Source organism: Terrapene carolina, unplaced genomic scaffold, assembly GCF_002925995.2.
Source record: "Terrapene carolina triunguis isolate 2854851 unplaced genomic scaffold, T_m_triunguis-2.0 Scaffold42, whole genome shotgun sequence".
Taxonomy (NCBI): domain Eukaryota; kingdom Metazoa; phylum Chordata; order Testudines; family Emydidae; genus Terrapene; species Terrapene triunguis.
The window spans coordinates 5,752,044-5,771,491 of record NW_020664393.1 but is presented as its reverse complement, the minus strand read 5'-3'; the positions used below and the strand labels follow the sequence as shown (position 1 = coordinate 5,771,491).

Sequence of the window (19,448 nt, the reverse complement as noted above, 5' to 3'; positions counted from 1 at the left end):
TTATATATTTGTAGAGCGGTACCTTGGTCTTCAGTGCAAACTTTTGCTTCTCATTGTACCATTTTTCAATAGTCTATAGCAGTGTTTCCTAAACTTGGGAAGCCGATTTGTGTAGGGAAAGCCCCTGGCAGGCCGGGCCGGTTTGTTTACCTGCCCCATCCACAGGTTCGGCTGATCGCGGCTCCCACTGGCCGCAGTTTGCTGCTCCAGGCCAATGGGAGCTGCTGGAAGTGGTGTGGGTCGAGGGACGTCCCGGTCGCCGCTCCCATTGGCCTGGAGCGGTGAACCGCGGCCACTGGGAGCTGCGATCGGCCGAACCTGCGGATGAGGCAGGTAAACAAACCGTCCCGGCCCACCAGGGGCTTTCCCTACACAAGTGGCGTCCCAAGTTTGGGAAACACTGGTCTAGAGATGACACCAGATTTAGATGTGTAGTCTTTCAATTGTTATTCATGTAGATGCCAATCCTGCCTCCAGATTGAAGTGATTGTACGTCACCTGAAGTGGAATGGACACGGGCAATCACTTGAAGAAAAAACAATTACAAACCTGGTCTGTTTCCGTTGTTCTCTGATATGTATTGAACATATCCATTCCACGTCAGGTGTGCGCACACTCATGTACCGTTGTCAGGGCGGTGCATGTGCCCTCTGCTGCTTTGTGCTGCTGTATGATGGTATAAATGGCAGAGCTTCCCCCAACCCTTCTCATTTCCTTCATACTGGAGAGACTCTGATATAGAGGGGAAGGAGAATGGGTCGTGGAATGGACATGTGCAGCACATATCAGAGAACAACAGTTAGAACAGGTTAGTAACCATTTTTTGCCTACAGGGAGCAGATACTATATGAACTGTCATATGCTATATAGAGCTTATTGTTTCTATTTCTGTAATCAGAATCGCTCTATTGACAATCTGTTGTACTTAGGAAAAGCATTATTCATTCATGGAACTGTAGTGTACATTTAAGTTCACTTTTTCAAAATGAGGAGAGTAAACAAATGGTTGGACATTTAATGCTGATAACACCATTAGAATGTGTCCGGTTTTACAGGAGAGCTGATGGGGAAGCAAGATTTGTAGTTGAACGATTATTGCTAAACAGTACCACCTCTCTAAATGTAGATATTTTGATGGCACAAACTAGTTACTAAGAAAAGACTTGTATTTTTAATATAAATATTGTATTTATATAAAGATGTAACATCCCTGATAGATCTTGGGTGATTAAGGATCCAGTCCTGCAGTCCTTAACAAAGACAAAACTTCCATTGCCATCAGTGGGAATATTAGCTGAATAAGGGATGCATTTATCATCATCTATCCCTCCCTTCTCTATCACTGTCAGCAACTTTACCATCCTTCCGGTGAGACTGACTTGCAATCTTGATATTCCCTGTGATTTCCTCGTCTTCTCTCCCACAAACAGTCCCTAAGTCCTGCAGTTTTCCTATTAGAATGTCTGAGAATCCTCCATTTCTCTCTGTTCCCACTGCAAAATCCCCCTTTCCAGGCCCTGATCATTTCTCTCCTACACTATGGAAGTTGCCTCCTCTTTGGCCTTCTGAATTCTCACCTCAGTCCATTCAAAACATCTCAGCAAAAACAGAGCAAAATAATCTACCTTGCCCATCACTCCAACCATGCATAGCCCTTTTTCAGGTCTCTTCACCAGCTTTTCTCCCCGTGACAAGTCTCAAAGGCCCACACAACTTAGCTCCTGCCAGATCCGTATGCTTTAGTCTCATTTCACTCCTCCGCTTACCCCCTTCACTGCACCCCCATTGCCAAATTAACTGCTGTGTGTATAGTCCTATACCATTCTTATCCAATCCACCTTCTGTGTCTGGAAATTCTTCTCTGAGCCAGTTCAGGGTGTCTCTTCCCATTGTCCCCTTCACGTCCCTCCTTAAAACACAAACCCTACTCCTCCTTTCAAGGAAGTGTTGACTAAACAGATGATTAAAAATGGAACCAACAATATATGTTCTCTAAGCATCACCTTTCTGTCTGTCTGTCCTGTCTTTTCATCCAGCCCCCCCTCTCCTCCCATGTTTACTTTGTCCATTTAGTTTGAGAATCCTGCCTTGAAGGGTTCTCCGTGTATCTGTAAAGACCCTAGTGGCACATTTGGTGCTATATACATTATAAGTCATGATAACTGTACCTTTTTTTTTCTCTGCAAACAAATAGTACTTCTAAAGCTGCTAATGAGCAGCAATATGGATGGAATTCTGGAGGCTGTTAGAGTCTTTGGCAATCTTTCCCAATACCTTGAAATCTGTGACTTCATCATACAAAGGAAGGGTAAGTTACTTTTGCATTAGTAGTGATTCTGTGTAAGCTCTTCAGATAGGCACCTGTGCCACTCAGCATCTATAACTCAAAACATACAAGCATGTAATATGGCACTGAAAATCCTATAGCTACAGCTAAACAGCATTTATTGGTTTAATTTAGATGAATGTTATTAAAACTTAGATAATGAGTGCGGGAATACATTTTTCTTCACCCAAGGAAAAAAATCTACACCCGCAGAAATTGTTTTTGTTCTTTAAAATAATCATAAATAGTCTTGAAATTTTCCCCTGGCTCCCCAGATTCCTAAAGTTCACTTTGACTAGATGTCCTCAATAGTTCTGTGTAAAATGAAACTCCAGCTTAAATATTCATAAGGGTTCACATTTGTGGGTCTCTGGTTCCCACATGTGACAGTATGTACAGCATTCTGTGACATGCATCTTAAAACATTTGTCACCCTCACCAAGAGAGAGCTCCCTTTTGCCTCTGGGTGAGGTGTAAGATGCCAGCATTCTCATCACTTTTTTTCCTTTTCATGGCAGAGGAGCTTCAGGGCAAATGCCAGATCTTTGCAATCTGGAGAAAGTATCTTGTAAAAGTTTAACTAAACACCGCCTCTCTCTACATTTCTTGGCCTGTAATGCCATTTCTCTCTTATCTGGAGCTCTGCCCCAGGCTAGGAGCATGTTCAGATGTAGCTCTTGCTAGGCCCAATGGACAAAACGTTCAAACTTCGGTGCCTGACAGTAAGTACCTAAACCCCCTTTTAGGCATCCAGATTTAAGTGGCTTGATTTTTTCAGAGGTGATAAGTAAGGTTATGATTTAGTCATGGTATTTTTAATAAGTCATGGACAGGTCAGGGGCAATAAACAAAAATTCATGGCCCTTGACCTGTCCATGACTTATGCTAAAAATATCTGATATTAAATATGGGGGGGGTGCGCCCGGGGCCAGTGGCACCAGCTGCCAGGGGCCACGGACCACGGGAGCAGCCCCGGAGACGACAGTCCCCAGGCGGGTTGCCGGAGCAGCCACGGACCCAGCAGCGGTCCCTGGGCTTCCAGCTGGAGCAGCTGCAGCTGGTGTGGCTGTCACTTGGGCCACTCCAGCAGCTGGCCCAAGCCAGCTGCGTGGGCCGCCCTGGGCAGCCCCACTGGCCCCTGCAGAAGTCACGGAGGTTCGTGACTTCCACGACCTCCGTGACAGACACGGAGCCCTAGTGATAAGCACCTGCAGCTCCTACTGAAGTAAATGGGAGTTCAACACCTCTGGTGCCCAAAAGATGGATTTATGTACCTAATTTTTAGGTATCACAGTTTGAAAATTTGGCCCTTACGATTCATTCCAATATCAGGATGTAGTACTGCTAAATGGAAAATAAATTGCAGTAGTATTGTTTTAGTTTCAGTTTGGCAAAACCAACAGTAAAAATATAGCAATTTAATATGAAAACACAAATATAAAAGGCAGCCAGAATTCCTTTTGCGGGATTAGGGGAATCCGTACTCAAACTTGATGGGGTTATGACTGATATCCAATCTCAGACTACTCTAGCAACATTACAAACAATATGTCATCAGGTAACATTTTCAGGTAGTTCTGTGTGCTTCAGTTAAATGCTTCTTACTGTCCTCTAAGCATACAAATGTAATAAGTACAGTGCAAGTCCATGTTTCTTGAGGATGATTTTGTTTCCTGCTGTACAATCCAGTATACAAGTTCATGATTGCTTTGCTCGATGCCAAACATCAAGATGTCTGCTTTTCTGCCTGTGGAGTTCTGCTAAACCTTACTGTGGATAAGAACAAACGAGCTATACTAAAGGAAGAAGGAGGAATTAAGAAGTAAGTTCGGGTGGAAAAAATCCTGATCAGGGATATCAAGTGTCTTGATCACAATGAGGTGGCTTTAGATGATGATTCTATGCTATAAGCAGTTGTTCCCTGTCTGGATTTCTGCTATATTTTCCCCATTCTTTAGAGTTATTCAAGTGCTTCACCAAGTCTGAGTATGGAACTGTGCAGATGATTTGATAAGAACATTCCAGTTATTGGCAAATAATCTAGTTTTATTGTTTAACTTTCAAATGGAGGAAATAAGAAAGCATAATGTATTTTTGTGTACTGTTTTTTGACATTGAGATACCATTCAGGGTTGACTCCATGTTGCCACACAATAGATTAGAGTTTGATTCTCCAATTTCAATGTCTTGCTCCTTGGCTTGCTGGAGGTTCAAAGTTCATTAGATATAGTACACTTATCCCATAGGAGGAGTACTATGTATCACCGTGCACCATCTCCTCTAGCAGAGTAAGGAGCAGCTTTGATGTAATCCCAAAAGAGCTTGTAGTAGCATACTTTTGTGGGCACCCCCTCTTCTCTGGTCGCAGTATTGCATGGGGTCATCATCTGGCACCTACTAGGCTCCCTGGAACCTGCAATATTCTCTGTCAGCCTACATCATCTCCTTCTGCATGTTCTGTGGTTTCGCCCTCCAGCCAAGTCACATGAAAATCTAAAACTCTTCCAGGGCAGTACAAACAAGCCCAAATGAAAGTTCAAACAAATTTTCAAATTTATAATCCTTCAGCCCCTCTCAGGCTTCACTGTAATTCTCTTGTTGGCTCTACCTCAGGGTTTGCCCAGTTGGAGCCTACTGTGGTCCTGTAGTGTTCTTCCTCCGTTGTTTCCTGACTGTTAAACCCTGTCCCAGGGCTTCTCTCCACCAGAGACACCTATCTCCTTGGCAATCTTTCTGCACAGCTGAGCCCCCTCGGTCTACTTATAAGGCATAACTCCACTTCCTCTAGCCAGGAGGCACTTAGTTAATCACACATCCACCCAGGTGTAGCACATGACTAATTGGGGTTCTCTCCCTTGCCTTCCAGGTGATAGGGTTAAATCCATCACATAGTCCCATTTAGCTCAGTTTGTGGAGAGGTTATTGCAGGGTTGATCTATGGAAGGAAGGTTGCTGGTGAGAGAAGGGAGTGCACTTTTAAGTGACGGGAACAACAAAAATTCATGAACAAAACCTATTTAGCTGTCAACTTCTCTTTTCTCCCAGAACAGCGTTTCCAGTAGTAAACTGACATTCTAGACAAAATTGCTTACATGAAAAGAATTGCAAGATATTAAAAAATAAATATACCTTTAGGGTTCAGTAATGTTTTGCAGAACAAGGTAGTAAAAGCTTAATCAAAACCCTCCTTAAGGTGGACTCCAAACTTCTTGCAGCTAGTTAGCCCAGCCCTAGATTCATCCAGCCAGACCTCTTGTTAAAGCAAGAACTGTCTTGCTTGTATAAACTCTTACAGTCAAACTATTTTATTGAAGAGCACTGCTTTGGTGGTAATGCTGGCAGCTGCGTCCTTCTCTTAGGGTGTGACTTCACTGCAAAGTTAGCCTGGGCTCTTACCTGGGTGTTGCCCCTAACCCAACTCCCATCCACACACACAAACCTCTCACACCTCTTAGTGGTGCCTTAAACCCATGATAGCTAGCAGAGATAGAGGTATGGGTTAGAGCAGGGGTAGGCAACCTATGGCACGCGTGCCGCCTTCAGCACGCGAGCTGATGTTCAGTGGCACTCTCACTGCCCAGGTCCTGGCCACCAGTCCGGGGGGGCTCTGCATTTTAATTTAATTTTAAATGAAGCTTCTTAAACATTTTAAAAACCTTATTTACTTTACATACAACAATAGTTTAGTTCTATATTATAGACTTATAGAAAGAGACCTTCTAAAAACGTTAAAATGTATTACTGGCACGCGAAACCTTAAATCAGAGTGAATAAATGAAGACTCGGCACACCACTTCTGAAAGGTTGCCGACACCTGCGTTAGAGCCTGGGTTCTGCTTTCACTCAGGCTGGTAACCAGTATATTTTTCATTGAGGGTACAGGCTAAGACATTTGAGTACTAATAGTTCTCCAGTGCCTTCCCACAATTCCTCTTGCGTGCCCAGGAGGACAGACATGTCCTCCCATAATTCATTGGAAAAGAATCAGAGGCTCAGCTTCCTGCAGTACAAAGAACCCTGGGAAATACTCCCAGAATCCTAGTGATACACACAAGGGACAGTAGCACCAGTGAAGACACAGAAACTCATGTAGGGCATTGCAGTGGCTGCTCACACCTGGGTGCCAATCACCTGGACTAACTGTACAGTGAAGGCACCCTTAGAGTGCATCTGTCCTAAGTGAGGAAGCCATTTCAGAGATTTCATTACATAAAATGGTTTGTTGCATCATTTTTAACCATTTAGAGCAGCCACACAAATACTGGTTTTGGAAGAACCATTCTGATGTATCCACACACAGCACAACTTACAATAGTGGTTCTACTAATGCATTTTAGGATTTCTGAAGCACTTCTACCATAGCGTCCAGCACATTTGTAATGCACTGTGCAAACGAATATGCAAAGTACTGCAGTAAGGACTGGTTCTATGGTCCCATTATTTGGGGTGGGAAGAGTGGGTATTTTGGGGGCCCTGGATGTCATTATTTAAGAAAACCTTCCAGAAGCATAGAGGCTAATTAAACCTTTGGAAAATTATAGATTTTAAGAGTTTAAAATTTGGCTACTATTTCAGTATTTTGCTGTGATTTATAATTTATATAAAGAATGAAGACTCTCTAGTCTGATGCTGTTTTAAGTATAATTTTCCCTGTCTCACTTGGGGTGGGGGAATCCAAAATTAAAACAGAATTAAATATAATATTGATAATGTTGTTTTTATTATATCTATCATACTAAAAGGCAAGGGAGATACAGTTTATACATTGCACCTAATTTATGAATTATTTCTGCTGATAACCCCAACTGCAAGTGCATGGTTTAAAGCAAGTTAACAAATATGCTTAATTACAGAAGAATATAAAAATGGCTATAATGGGTCAGACAATGGCCAGTGCCAGACACTTCAAAGGGAATAAACAGAACAGGGCAATCATCAAGTGATCCATCCCCTGTCATCCAGTCCCTGCATCTGGCAGTCCAAGGCTTAGGGACAACCAGAGCATGGGGTTGCATCCCCGACCATCGTAGCTAATAGCCATTGATGGATCTATCCTCCATGAATTTATCTAATTCTTTTCATAACATCCCCTGGCAGCAAGTTCCACATATTGACTGTGCATTGTGAGAAGAGAGACTTCCTTTTATTTGTTTTAAACTTGCTGCCTGTTAATTTCTTTGGGTGACTCCTGGTTCTGGTGTTATGTGAAGGGGTAAATAACTCTTCCTTATTCACTTTCTCCAGACCATTCATGGTTTTCTAGATCTCTATCATAGCCTCCCTTAGTCGTCTCTTTTCCAAGCTGAACAGTCCAAGTCTGTTTAATCTCTCCTCATATAGAAGCTGTTCCATACCCTTAATCACTTTTATTGTCCTCCTCTGTACCGTTTAATTTCTAATGTATGTTTCTGAGGTGGGGTGAGCAGAACTGCATGCATTATTCAAGGAGTGGTGTACCATGGATTTATATAGAAGCATTACAATTTTTTCTGTCCTATTTATTTACCCCTTTCCTAATGGTTCCTAACATTCACTTCACTTTTTTGACTGCCGCTGCACATTGAGCAGATGTTTTCAGAGAACTATCTATGATGACTCCAAGATCTCTTTTTTGAGTGGTAACAGCTAATTTAGACCACATTATTTTGTATATATAATTGGGATAATATTTTCAAGTATGCATTACTTTGCATTTATCAGCATTGAATTTCATCTGCTGTTTTGTTGCCGCATCACCCAGTTTTGTGAGATCCCTTTGTAATTCTTCACAGTCTGCTTTGAACTTAATTATCTTGAGTAATTTTGTATTGTCTGCAAACTTTGCCACTTCACTGTTTACCCCCTTTCCAGATCATTTATGAATATATTGAACAGCACTGATTCCAGTATAGACTCCTGAAACGGATCACCTGAAGTGGGGAACACCATTATTTACCTCTCTCCATTCTGAAAACTGGCCATTTATTACTGCCTTTTCTTTCCTGTATTTTTACAAATTACTGATCCACAAGAGGACCTTCCCTCTTATCTCATGACTGCTTAGTTTGCTTAAGAGCCTTTGGTGAGGGACCTCGTCAAAGGCTTTCTGAAAGTCCAAGTACACTAGATACACTGGATCACCCTTGTTCACATGTTTGTTTGACCCCTTCAAAGAATTCTAATAGATTGGTGAGGCATGATTTCCCTTTACAAAAGCTGTAATAATCTTTCCCTAACACATCATGTTCATCCATGTGACTGATAATTCTGTTCTTTACTATAATTTCAACCAGTTTGCCTAGTACCGAAGTTAGGCTTACTGGCTTGTAATTGCCAGGATCACCTCTGGAGCCTTTTAAAAAAAATTGGCGTCACATTAGCTATCCTCCAGTCATCTGGTACAGAAGCTGATTTACATGATAGGTTACGTACCATAGTTAGTAGTTCTGCAATTTCATATTTGAGTTCCTTCAGAACTCTTGTGTGAATACCATCTGGTCCTGGTGATATATTACTGTTTAATTAATCATTTTATTCCAAAACCACCTCTGTTGACACCTCAATCTGGGACAGTTCCTCAGATTTGTCACATAAAAAGAATAGCTGAGGTGTGGGAATTTCCCTCACATTCTCTACAGTGAAGACCGATGCAAAGAATTCACTTAGCTTCTCCTCAATGGCCTTGGCTTCTTTCAGTGCTCCTTTTAACATCTCATTCATCCAGTGACCCCACTGATTGTTTGGTAGGCTTCCTGCTTCTGAGGTACTTCCTTTTTTTTTTTTGCTATTACTGTTTGAGTCTTATGGTACTTGCTCTTCAAATTATCTTTTTGGCCTGTTTTATATTGTTCTTTGAAAATCCTCCAAATGGAATCTGCTTATGTAGCAAACAAAACACCAGTGTTTTAGTTTTTTCAGCAAGTGCTATAGGAAAACTTGAAATAGTAAAACCTTTGCTAACCACTCAGCAATTAGAAAGTCACACTTTTACAAAATAAGTCAATCATTAAAATAACTGTGGATTCAGCTGTGGATTGATAAGTCATAAAGTGCCATACAGTTTTCACTTTTCAGTTGGCATCACCACAAATAGACAAGATGGTTCTACTAATAAGTACAAAGAAAGGAAGCAGTATTTAAAGCTAAGACCCTCCCAATATGATACTGATAAAAATAAATGACAACTGGTTGGCTGACCACTTACCCTATGTTTTTTTGTTTTTTTTTTTAATCCTAACTGGTGGTGATACCTGCTGAAATTATATATCTGTAGAAGCAAAACACTTAATCAGATAATGTAGAATCCACTGCAGGTTACCATCAGTTACATAACTGATGAGTTAAACCAGAAATCAGTCTGTGGCCTGAAATAGGCAAAGTAAATAATCATAAATTTAAAAATAAGTAAAATAGTTCACCCTGTATGCAGCTAGAATCACTACAACACAATTTTTCTTCCCTTTGTGGTTGCAAAAGTATTAATCAGTTCTGTGAAGTCCAACTGCTTTCCAACTCGACTTTCAGTAGACAATAGAGCTAAAGCACTCAATTTCTCCGATGACATTTGAGACTATAAATAAGTCTTTCTGATCTTGGAGAAAGAGCCTTCAGCTGAAGCCACAGTAATAGGAATTGATAAATACATGAGCTATACTGTGTAAACATTGAGAAATACTAAATGCAGTTTGTTCTTAATGATAAAGTTCAGAATCTAACGCAGAGTTTTTACTTCATCTTTATTCAAAATACGTTTTAATGTCACAAGTTCATCCACTGAGTTAGCTGATAAGTCTGCTTCAGTTGCAGCCAATTCTTTACATGCTTTTTCCAACGTCATCATCCAGTTTGGTAAATATATGTAAGAAGTCATACATAGCTAAAAATTCCTTAAACCTGCTGTAAATTTCTGTAATGACAATGTTCAGAACTGACTTTTAAAAAATCAGTCCTGAACTTCTCTTGTATCCATTTCACCATCAGCTCCTCCATCTTCAGATAAGTGTCTTTCTCCCCCTTGAGTGAATAAATGGAAATGCTCATTCTACATCCAAGTCAGGTGCCATTTCTTTGGGTTTCTCAACTGCTGTTTCGAAACCTGTTTCATGATAATTGTGGAAGGCGGCTGCTGCTGTTTGTATTAATCTGCATGCCATACTAACGTCCATATCCTTTCCCTGAAACTGCTTGTTCATTGTGCTGATTTTGTTCAACACCTTGTACCACACAGTGAGGGCTACCATGAAAGAATAAGTAGACAGTTTCTCTTGCAGTCATTTTGTCTCTGAGCAAACCATATCGTTGGAGGTACAATTATGTAGCTCCAGGAGTGCATCACAGATCTGGGAGAGCTGTTGATTAATAGCGTTTACAGCACCTATGTGTGCCTCCCATCTTTTTTCAGCCAGAGGTTTCAGGGGAAGGGCTGGAAAAAGCCCAGCACCAAAATGCCACTTTACAGCGAGGCTGGCCTGCTGATGTTGCATAGTATCACCTCTGGTAACCTGGTACTTTTTTCTTTTGCTTTTGCTGACAGTTATTTTCGCTTTTTGATGGTAGATGGTTGCAGGTTCCCATTTTAACAGCAGCTCTGTTAATGACAACTTTCTATTAATGGAAATATTTTGCCTGAAACCAAATCCATCCAATTGACTGCAATGTTAATTGTTTTGGATATTGGCAGGCTTGCTGTTTATTGGCAACTTTTTTTTTATGTGCAGCCCTGCGAGCCCACAGCATTCCCCCTTCACATGGAAACCTTGGTCACAGGCAGGGCCCAATACTGGTGGTGAACATGGGCTAATGTTTCACATGTAAACCAACAGGTTTTACCTCTTTTAATATGAATTCAGCTCAGCAGTTTCAGATGAATTTCACTTTGAGTTGTGAGACCAAATGAACCCCAAATTTCAAAGCTCCACTCTTCAGACAGTGCAAGCCCAACAGGATCAAAATTGAAAATAAGGGTCCAAATCCTGTGTTGTCTCTCTCAGGAAACAGCACAAAAGAAGCAACTTGGGAACTTGAACTCTGAGAGTAGCCGGATATGCTGATTCTCCAGGATCCTGGGGCTCTTCCTTCTCTGATATGTAGCTTGAAAGGAAGCAAAAGGCTTGATCCTGATTTCTCGTTCTTCAATTAGCAGGAGCTAGATAGAATGACTCTTTCACCAGGATTGATTATTACATATATTCGGTCATAAGTGGGGTGTCACACAGGGTGATTGGCCCCTTTAAGGAGAGATGGGGCTAGCCACACCTGTGCCATAATTAATTAGCTGCTTCCCAGTCTGAGGGGACAGGACTAAGGAGGTGACAGCTGAATGAACTCCTAGGCCTTATGAAAGAACTGAAAGATCAGTCTGTAGTGGAATTACAGGGAATGGGGAGGCTCTTGTGGAAAGCCCTGAACCAGGGTTTGCAAGAGGCCAGGTACTCCAGGGTGGAACCAGCCTGAGGGCCTATTGCTCTGTATCAGCGCTGGGGAAGACACAAGGAACAGCCTATCGGGCTGAGAACAGTACTCCAGGGGAACCAGCCTGGAGGCCAGATGCTCTATCCCAGAGCCAGAAAGACTCTCAAAGGTAGTCCTCTTTATGGAACAAGACCCGAAGAGTGGGCTGAAAAGAAGCCCTCAAGGGCAGAAGAAACTTTTTTGTTTGTTGGGACGTTTTAGTTGGACTTCTGCTACCCAGGAAGGTGTACCCTGTTTTTGATTTTTGCCACAGGGCTAAGCCACATCTCCCATACAGATCTGTGTGTGGAGAGCTGAGGAAACCTGCCTCAGGGAATGCTGACAGTGCCATATTTGTCCAGCAGGAGGTGCTATGGGGCAGTCATGCCCCTATAACTTTCCCCCCACACTCCCCCTCCAGAGGTTCATCCTGCCCAGGATTGTAGATGTGGCTTAATTCTGGAACCCTGGTTGTAAAAGAAAGCTTTTCGAAACTGCCACTTCTTGGGCAAAAATCTGTTCTTATCTGATCCACTCTGTGCTGGCTTTGCTGTGCGGTAGAGTTCTGTAGTGGCTGTGATGTCGCCAACAGAATGCACGCTGGTGGAACACAACGCAGGAACAGGTGATCTGCAGTGTGGCCAGGCTTCACTGAACTTGAAAAAGAAGGGGCAGTATAATGAGGAAGAAGGTTAAGCTTAGTATTGTGCTGATGCCCCTGTTTCCCTGCACCCCTAGAAGGGGCTGGGTCTGCACATGTTTTAAGACTGGTTTGATTTTGAATGGAACAAGAGAGAATAAAATTGAACAGAACATTAAAACTTTTTTTTTTCATACTAACAGGTTAGTTGATTGTTTAAGAGACTTTGGGCCTACAGACTGGCAGTTGGCTTGCTTGATATGCAAAACGCTGTGGAACTATAGTGAAAATATCACAAGTGCTGCATCATGCTTTGAAGAAGAAGATATCAAGACGCTGCTAGTGCTGCTTGCATCATTTTTAGGTAAGCGCTAACAATCTCATTACCTTTTCCTCAGAGCAGAACAAGACAGGAGTAAAACCAAGGAAGTATCTGTGCATGGAATGCAATGTATTTAAACAGTTTAGCGGTTCATGGATTACTCAATGACACAATGACCTTTGCCCATTCACAGCAGCTACTATCTCCATGTTTTTTCCATGCTTTTCCTCCTTCATGGCAGATATAGGTAGTCACCAATGCCTTTTTGTACCATTGCCATTCCAGTCCCAGTTCTGCTGCTTTGCCAGTCAGTAAGCTACCTAGTGTCTTTCACCAACAGTCCTTTGCTTGTTTGACTCAACTGCCCTATATACTCACAGTGCAAAGTACACCTTTCACTGGAACTGGGCCCTTCTTCCCCTCCAAAGCAATGTAGGGATTTACAGAAGCACTCGATCAGACGTTCAGCTGCTTAACTAACCTTGATTGTGAATACAGAGACCACTGGGCAGCACAAGGGAATAAGACATTTCCCCTAATGCACTAGAGAGTTGCACACTTTGTTGCTTCTGTAGGCTGAGCTCATTGCACATGCCAGGGGCTCCTTGCACTCCCCCATTCCCACCTACAAGTTCCATGGTCCACCCTCCTATCTCCCTATATTTTCAAGACTCCCTGTAACCCCTGCCTTGCTCCCCCCCATGCCAGGGCCTGTGTCTCAGAGAAAAACAAGCAGAGAAATGACATCTAGTGGCATGTAGATAAATGAGATCCTATTACTGCCTGATACATTTGTTTTCAAATTGTACATAATAGTGCATAGTTTCTGTACTTAATCTTACCCCTTTATTTTATGTTCACTACTTTGCTTTGTATTATACTCACTGAGTCAGCCTCTTCCAATTGCCTTAATAAAAACACACAGAAAAAAAATCCAAAAGAAAGTGAGGCAAACGTTTTGGTTAATTTTGATTTACAATTTTTTTTAATTTCTTGAAAAGTTGTATATTGTTAAGGCAAGGATTGGCTGGTAGTTGGGAAGACCTGCTAAGTGAGATGCCCCACAGTCTGCTGTGGACATTTCTAGACTGCGAGAAGTGGTGGTTTGTGTTTACTGCAAAGTTACTAAGTAATTTATTTGCTTTATTTTTCCTTGCTGTGCAGTGATAGATCGCACTGTACTGCATGATAAGATAAGGCATCTGTCTAAAAATACTCATTGCACAATCAATAGTGCACCTCTTAGCATTTCTCCAACCAAAGCACAAATGTACCAGTCAGTCACAATCATTCCTGAAAGGTCTGCCGTCCAGTGGTGACTGCAGCTTCGTTTTGGATCGTTCTTAGTGCTACTGGGTTTTTCCTTTTCATTTAACATTTTCTTCCTCCAGCTATTAAGATGTTGACACAATACATGATTACTCCCATTAGCTTGTTCATCTGCCATCAGTCGGGTGTCCTTCTGCAATTACAATTTTAGTTGTAGCATGTAAGGATGCTTATTTAAATCAAAATTTAACTGGAAAGTTAATCTTCCTCAAATTTATGGTAAGAAGAGTGACTGTACAAATGGCACTCTTACGCACCAGATTTGCTTCCTGTGTGTGTTTGGAGTCATCGAATTTTGGTAGTGACAACAGTGAGTTAATATTGGCCTGCAACCGTCTCCTGCCATTATACCCACTATACACCTTGATTATCAGCAGTAAGGTTCTACCAGTCAGGAAGTAGGAGGAAACTTCAGTCAATTAATAGACTGTACCTAAGCGGCAGGCCAGCCCTTTCCCCTCGGTTGTTGGACTCCTGTGAGTCGGAGCAAGGTGATTGCCGCTCCACAGTTCACTAGCCTCACTAACCATCTCTAGCAAGAAGATGCATATAATAATGTAGACAAAGGTGAAGGAAAAGGAGAGTGGGAAATAAAAAGTCTGCAGAGAGAGAAGAGTCAGGAAGGACAGCAGCAAGGAAAGCCATTCCTTTTTTCTGCCCCTTTTTAGACCCTTGCACTCTGAGTTGCAGAAGCAGCTCTCCTCCCCTTTCCAGCGGCTCTGTCACAGTCCATCCAGTAAATAACCTCTTCTGTGAGGGACAGGTGCTTTTTTGCTGCCCCCGAGACCCTCTTCCCCCTTGCTCTACTAACTGCCTCTGCAGGGCTCTTCAGTCTGGCACTTCCTCACTCTGCATAGTTGCTTCAGTTACTCCATTGCAGGAGTTCCTGCAGGAACAGCAGACCTGGGGCTTGTCTGCAGCTGTGTACCTTGTGATATTGGGCAGCTTGGTTCCCATTATCACATCACAATGTTTCCTCCTTTCTCTTCCGTGAGTTTTAATGTGTCAATCCAATTGTCCCCTACCTCATTTACACGTGGGCAGTAGGGGGGTCTAAATACACTTACATTCCACTATGGCCTAGTATTGGCCTCCTCTCTTATGGGCATCCTCTCACAGGTCACTCCTGCCCCCAGTTCTCATGGCACAGAGCCTGCACTCTATGCTCTAGTCATGGGTTCCACCACACCATGCAGAAGCAGTGTGTTGGTCTCACTCCTGGGATGGCATCCATGTGCTCTGTAGTGCAGGAGATACCCCCTGATTTCCACATTGAGAAGAGAGTTGGGAGATTAGACCATTTCCGACTACATGATTTGTCCCTAGATACATACAGTGCCTTCTCGCTTAATGTAGTTATGTTCCTGAAAAATGCTACTTTAAGCAAAACTATGTTAAGTGAATCCAATTTCCCCATAAAAAATAATGTAAATGGGGGGGTTAGGTTCCAGGGAATTTTTTTTGCCAGACAAAAGACTATATTTTATATATCTACACATACACAGTTTAAGTTTAAAAAAAAAAAACAATTTAATACTGTACACAGCAATGATGATTGTGAAGCTTGGCTGAGGTGGTGAAGTCAGAGGGTGGGATATTTCCCCAGGGAATGCCTTACTGATAAATGATGAACTAGCACTCGGCTGAGCCCTCAAGGGTTAACACATTGTTAATGTAGCTTCACACTCTACAAGGCAGCACAAATGGAGGGAGGGGAGACAGCGAGAGACACCTTTGTGAGAGAGAGACATGCATTGCCCCTTTAAATACTCTGACCCCTCTCTAAGTACACTACCTTTTTTAAATAGATCAGCAAGTTGAGACAGCAGCTGCTGCCAGTAAGCTCCCTCTGTCCTGAGTCCTGTTGTGTGTCCCCCTCCCACTCTGTGGAGATCAGGTACAGGAGCAGGGGGAGGAGGATACCCTGACATTAGCACCCCTCTTCCCTACCTGTCTGCACAGCAAGCAAGAGGCTCCCGGTAGCAGCTCCAAGACAGAGGACAGGAGCAGCACACGGCAGTGGGGGGAGGGACAGATGAACTGCCTGGAAATTGATAGCCTACTGGGCAGCTGCCACACAGAGAACTTAGGGGGGCTTCCGGTCCACCTTGGTTCCAAGCCCCCACCAGCTAGCTGCAACGGGCTGTTCTTTCTGCAAGCAGTGGACAAAGCAGGCAGCTGCCAAACAACCTTATAAGGGAGCATTGCACAACTTTAAATGAGCATGTTCTCTAATTGATCAGCAACGTAACAACGTTAACTGGGACGACTTTAAGTGAGGAGTTACTGTACTTCCACAGAGGATGCCCATTCATATAGCCCATCGTTGTAATCTGCATCCCTGTGGGGACTCTTCAGCTCCAGGTCTGCACTATTCTCTTTGGTCGAGTCTCTGCCTCCTGTCCTTTCCAAGACTTTCATAGCCTACTTGCTGCAGTTGTGTGTGTATATACAATATGCTGCAATGACCTTTTGATCCAGGGCCCCTCAGCCAGGGCCTTTACCCATTCCTTCAACATGTTATGGACCATAAGTGTAACTTCTACCTATTTAGTAGATACCGGTCTTTTGTCAGAGATAGTTAATTTATATATGAAAACACTCTCTGGGCTAGGTAATGCATTTCTTTCTGAGAACAGACATCAGAATCTCTTATCTGTCCTTTCCAGAGTCCGCTCCCTGAGCCCCTTTGTGGTCAGACTCATTTTGAGCTTCTTTGGCGATGTTGCTGCTTGTTTGGATCTGAGGTCCTGGCTTTGCTTTCATCTCCATCCATTGCAGAGTTTCTTGCTGCAGAGACAACGCTCTTCTCCTTGGACTAATTGCTTTTCCTTTCTATTAAGCTTTGGAAGTCCCTGCTTTGGAGGTAGCTTTCCCCCACTACTTTTGGTAGGGTTCAGCTTCTCCCATCCTTTCATCTCCACCCTCATAACCACATTTGCTAGCGTTGCAGGCTGTGATGTTCAGTTAGGCATCTCAGTATGGGGGACTTGCAGCCCCCTGCCTTGGAATGCCAACTTCAGTGTGCTGGTATTTCAGGCATTCCAAGCTCTCTTTGCCTTAAACTATGACTTAACCCAGTGTGACAGCCACAGCCCTCTGCCCTTCTCAGAAACCCCCTCACCCATGCTTGGGCAGAGCTCCATTTCAGAATATGGCCTTTGGAAGCTTCCGCCCAGGATCTCATTCAATTCTCTCTGATGGCCTAGAGGCCAAGTGGCTTCCATTGCTATAGAGGAAATGGCTGAGATCCTGTCATAGAGTTGGAATCAGTTCCCCTCCACTACATGCTCAAAGAATAAAAGTAAAAAGAGAAGGACACTTGCTTTGCATGGGGATGGGATCTACCACCTGTTTCCACATCCACCAATGTAATATACGCCATCATGTGCCAGCAATGCCCCTCTACTATGTACATTGGCCAAACTGTACAATCCCTACGTAAAAGGATAAATGGACACAAGTCAGATATTAGGAATGGCAATATACAAAAACCTGTAGGAGAACACTTCAATCTCCATGGAGACACAATAGCAGATTTAAAGGTAGCCATCCTGCAGCAAAAAAACTTCAGGAGCAGACTTCAAAGAGAAACTCCTAAGCTTCAGTTCATTTGCAAATTTGACACCATCAGCTCAGGATTAAACAAAGACTGTGAATGGCTAGCCAACTACAAAAGCAGTTTCTCCTCCCTTGGTGTTCACACCTCAACTGCTAGAAGAGGGCCTCATCCTCCCTGATTGAACTAACCTTGTTATCTCTAGACTGATTCTTGCCTGCATATTTATACCTGCCTCTGGAAATTTCCACTACATGCATCTGACGAAGTGGGTATTCACCCACGGAAGCGTATGCTCCAATACATCTGTTAGTCTGTAAGTTGCCATAGGACTCTTTGTTGCTTTTTACAGATCCAGACTAACATGGCTACCCCTCTGATACCTGTTCCCTGAGGTAATTGCTGGATTTGCCAAAATGTGGATTGCAAGTAGCTCTGCCTTGGGGCCTCTTCTGAACTGACTCAGCCAAAACTCAGTCATGTTGGCGGGGGGGAAAAAAACCTCAGTCTTTTCAGACATTTGTCCACAACCATCAGTTGTGCTTGGCACCTGTAGTGGATTCCAAATTCTGAAGCATGTTCCTTTGAGTTCCACTGTAAGCCTGTCTTAGGTGGTTGTTTTTTGTTTGTTTGTTTTTCCTTCCCCCCCTTACTTGCCACATCAGATAGTCAAGGCTGTTGCTGGGTAAAATGGGAGAAGAGGAACATAAGATTGATTACTCACCAGTAATCCTGTTTGTCATAGTTTTCTTCTCCTATCTTACTTTCCTCCAGTCTCCCCTTAGGAAGCAACATTTGAAGACCACCTGTCTAATCTTCTCTAGTCTACTTTTCTGTTCTTTCTTGCTTTGGACGTGTCTGTAAGGTGGACAGGTTTAAATGCTGTATTGATCAGTCCAGCCTCCTGTTGGTGTATCAGGGATATTGTTGGATAGAATTGGAGAAAACAACAAACCAGATTACCAGTGAGTGATTTATGGAAGAGCCAACACAGTCATAAAGGAATGAACTGGATTACCTCCTGGCTTGTACATCTACAACTTTGTTAATTACATTTAATTGTAGAATCTCTTACTGTTGATGATGTTCAAACCAGAACAAGCATAGCTTGACTTCGAATTCCCAAGCTGGCACTTAGGGAAAAAAAACTGTTATTTGTAGACAACTATTGTGAAGCCATTGAGAGGTGATATAGACCCCGCACAATGCTATTTTTTTTACTCATTTTTCTGAGCCCAAATGCATTCATGTTTTTCCATTAGAACTAAGCTCTTCAGACAGTGGTTTTTAGTTTAACTCAAAGTTGTTTGTAAACTATGAATGTAGAACAGGTAAAAATTGTACATGCCCTAGTGATAATACATAGGGGGTTTTAATTCTTCAGCGTTGTTGACATTTTTTCCCTGTTACAGATGAGGAACTAGCATTGGATTACAACTTCGACAGCGATTTAAGGGACTATCACAAACTCTATTGGGAAACAGAGTTCAAGCCTGTGGCACAGAAGCTTCTCAACAGAATTCAAAGCCGCCATTCCTTCCTTCAGCCTATAACTATTACTTCATTTTAACCTGGGGGCTGCTAAACTGTTACTACAAACCACAGAATATTTCAGCTGTTTTAAAATAGTAGTAGTAAATGCAAACAGGGTTTGCTATTAATATACTGAAAACAACTCCCTTAAGTGCTGATTGATTATTTTTGTATGTAGATTGTATATTTAACTATTTCTGATGCTACCTATACATTTTCATTGGCAAGCATGTTGGACATTATGGGGAAAATGAATAAAATTAATTTATCTCACAGCTAGACTGAATACCATCTTTTGAGAAAATTAGTA

The 19,448-nt window shown here is 42.6% G+C and overlaps 1 protein-coding gene across 1 annotated transcript in view; it reads left to right on the top strand.

The window, feature by feature from the left end:
* The window catches only part of ARMC2 (armadillo repeat containing 2), a 102,761-nt gene extending 83,313 nt beyond the window's left edge, over positions 1-19,448 (top strand). Inside the window, exons 15-18 of the mRNA XM_026653745.2 lie at positions 2,195-2,308; positions 4,016-4,148; positions 12,599-12,759; positions 19,018-19,448. Coding sequence (XP_026509530.1) covers positions 2,195-2,308; positions 4,016-4,148; positions 12,599-12,759; positions 19,018-19,175 — 566 coding nt within the window. The 3' untranslated portion in view covers positions 19,176-19,448. The remainder of the gene's footprint in view (positions 1-2,194; positions 2,309-4,015; positions 4,149-12,598; positions 12,760-19,017) is intronic.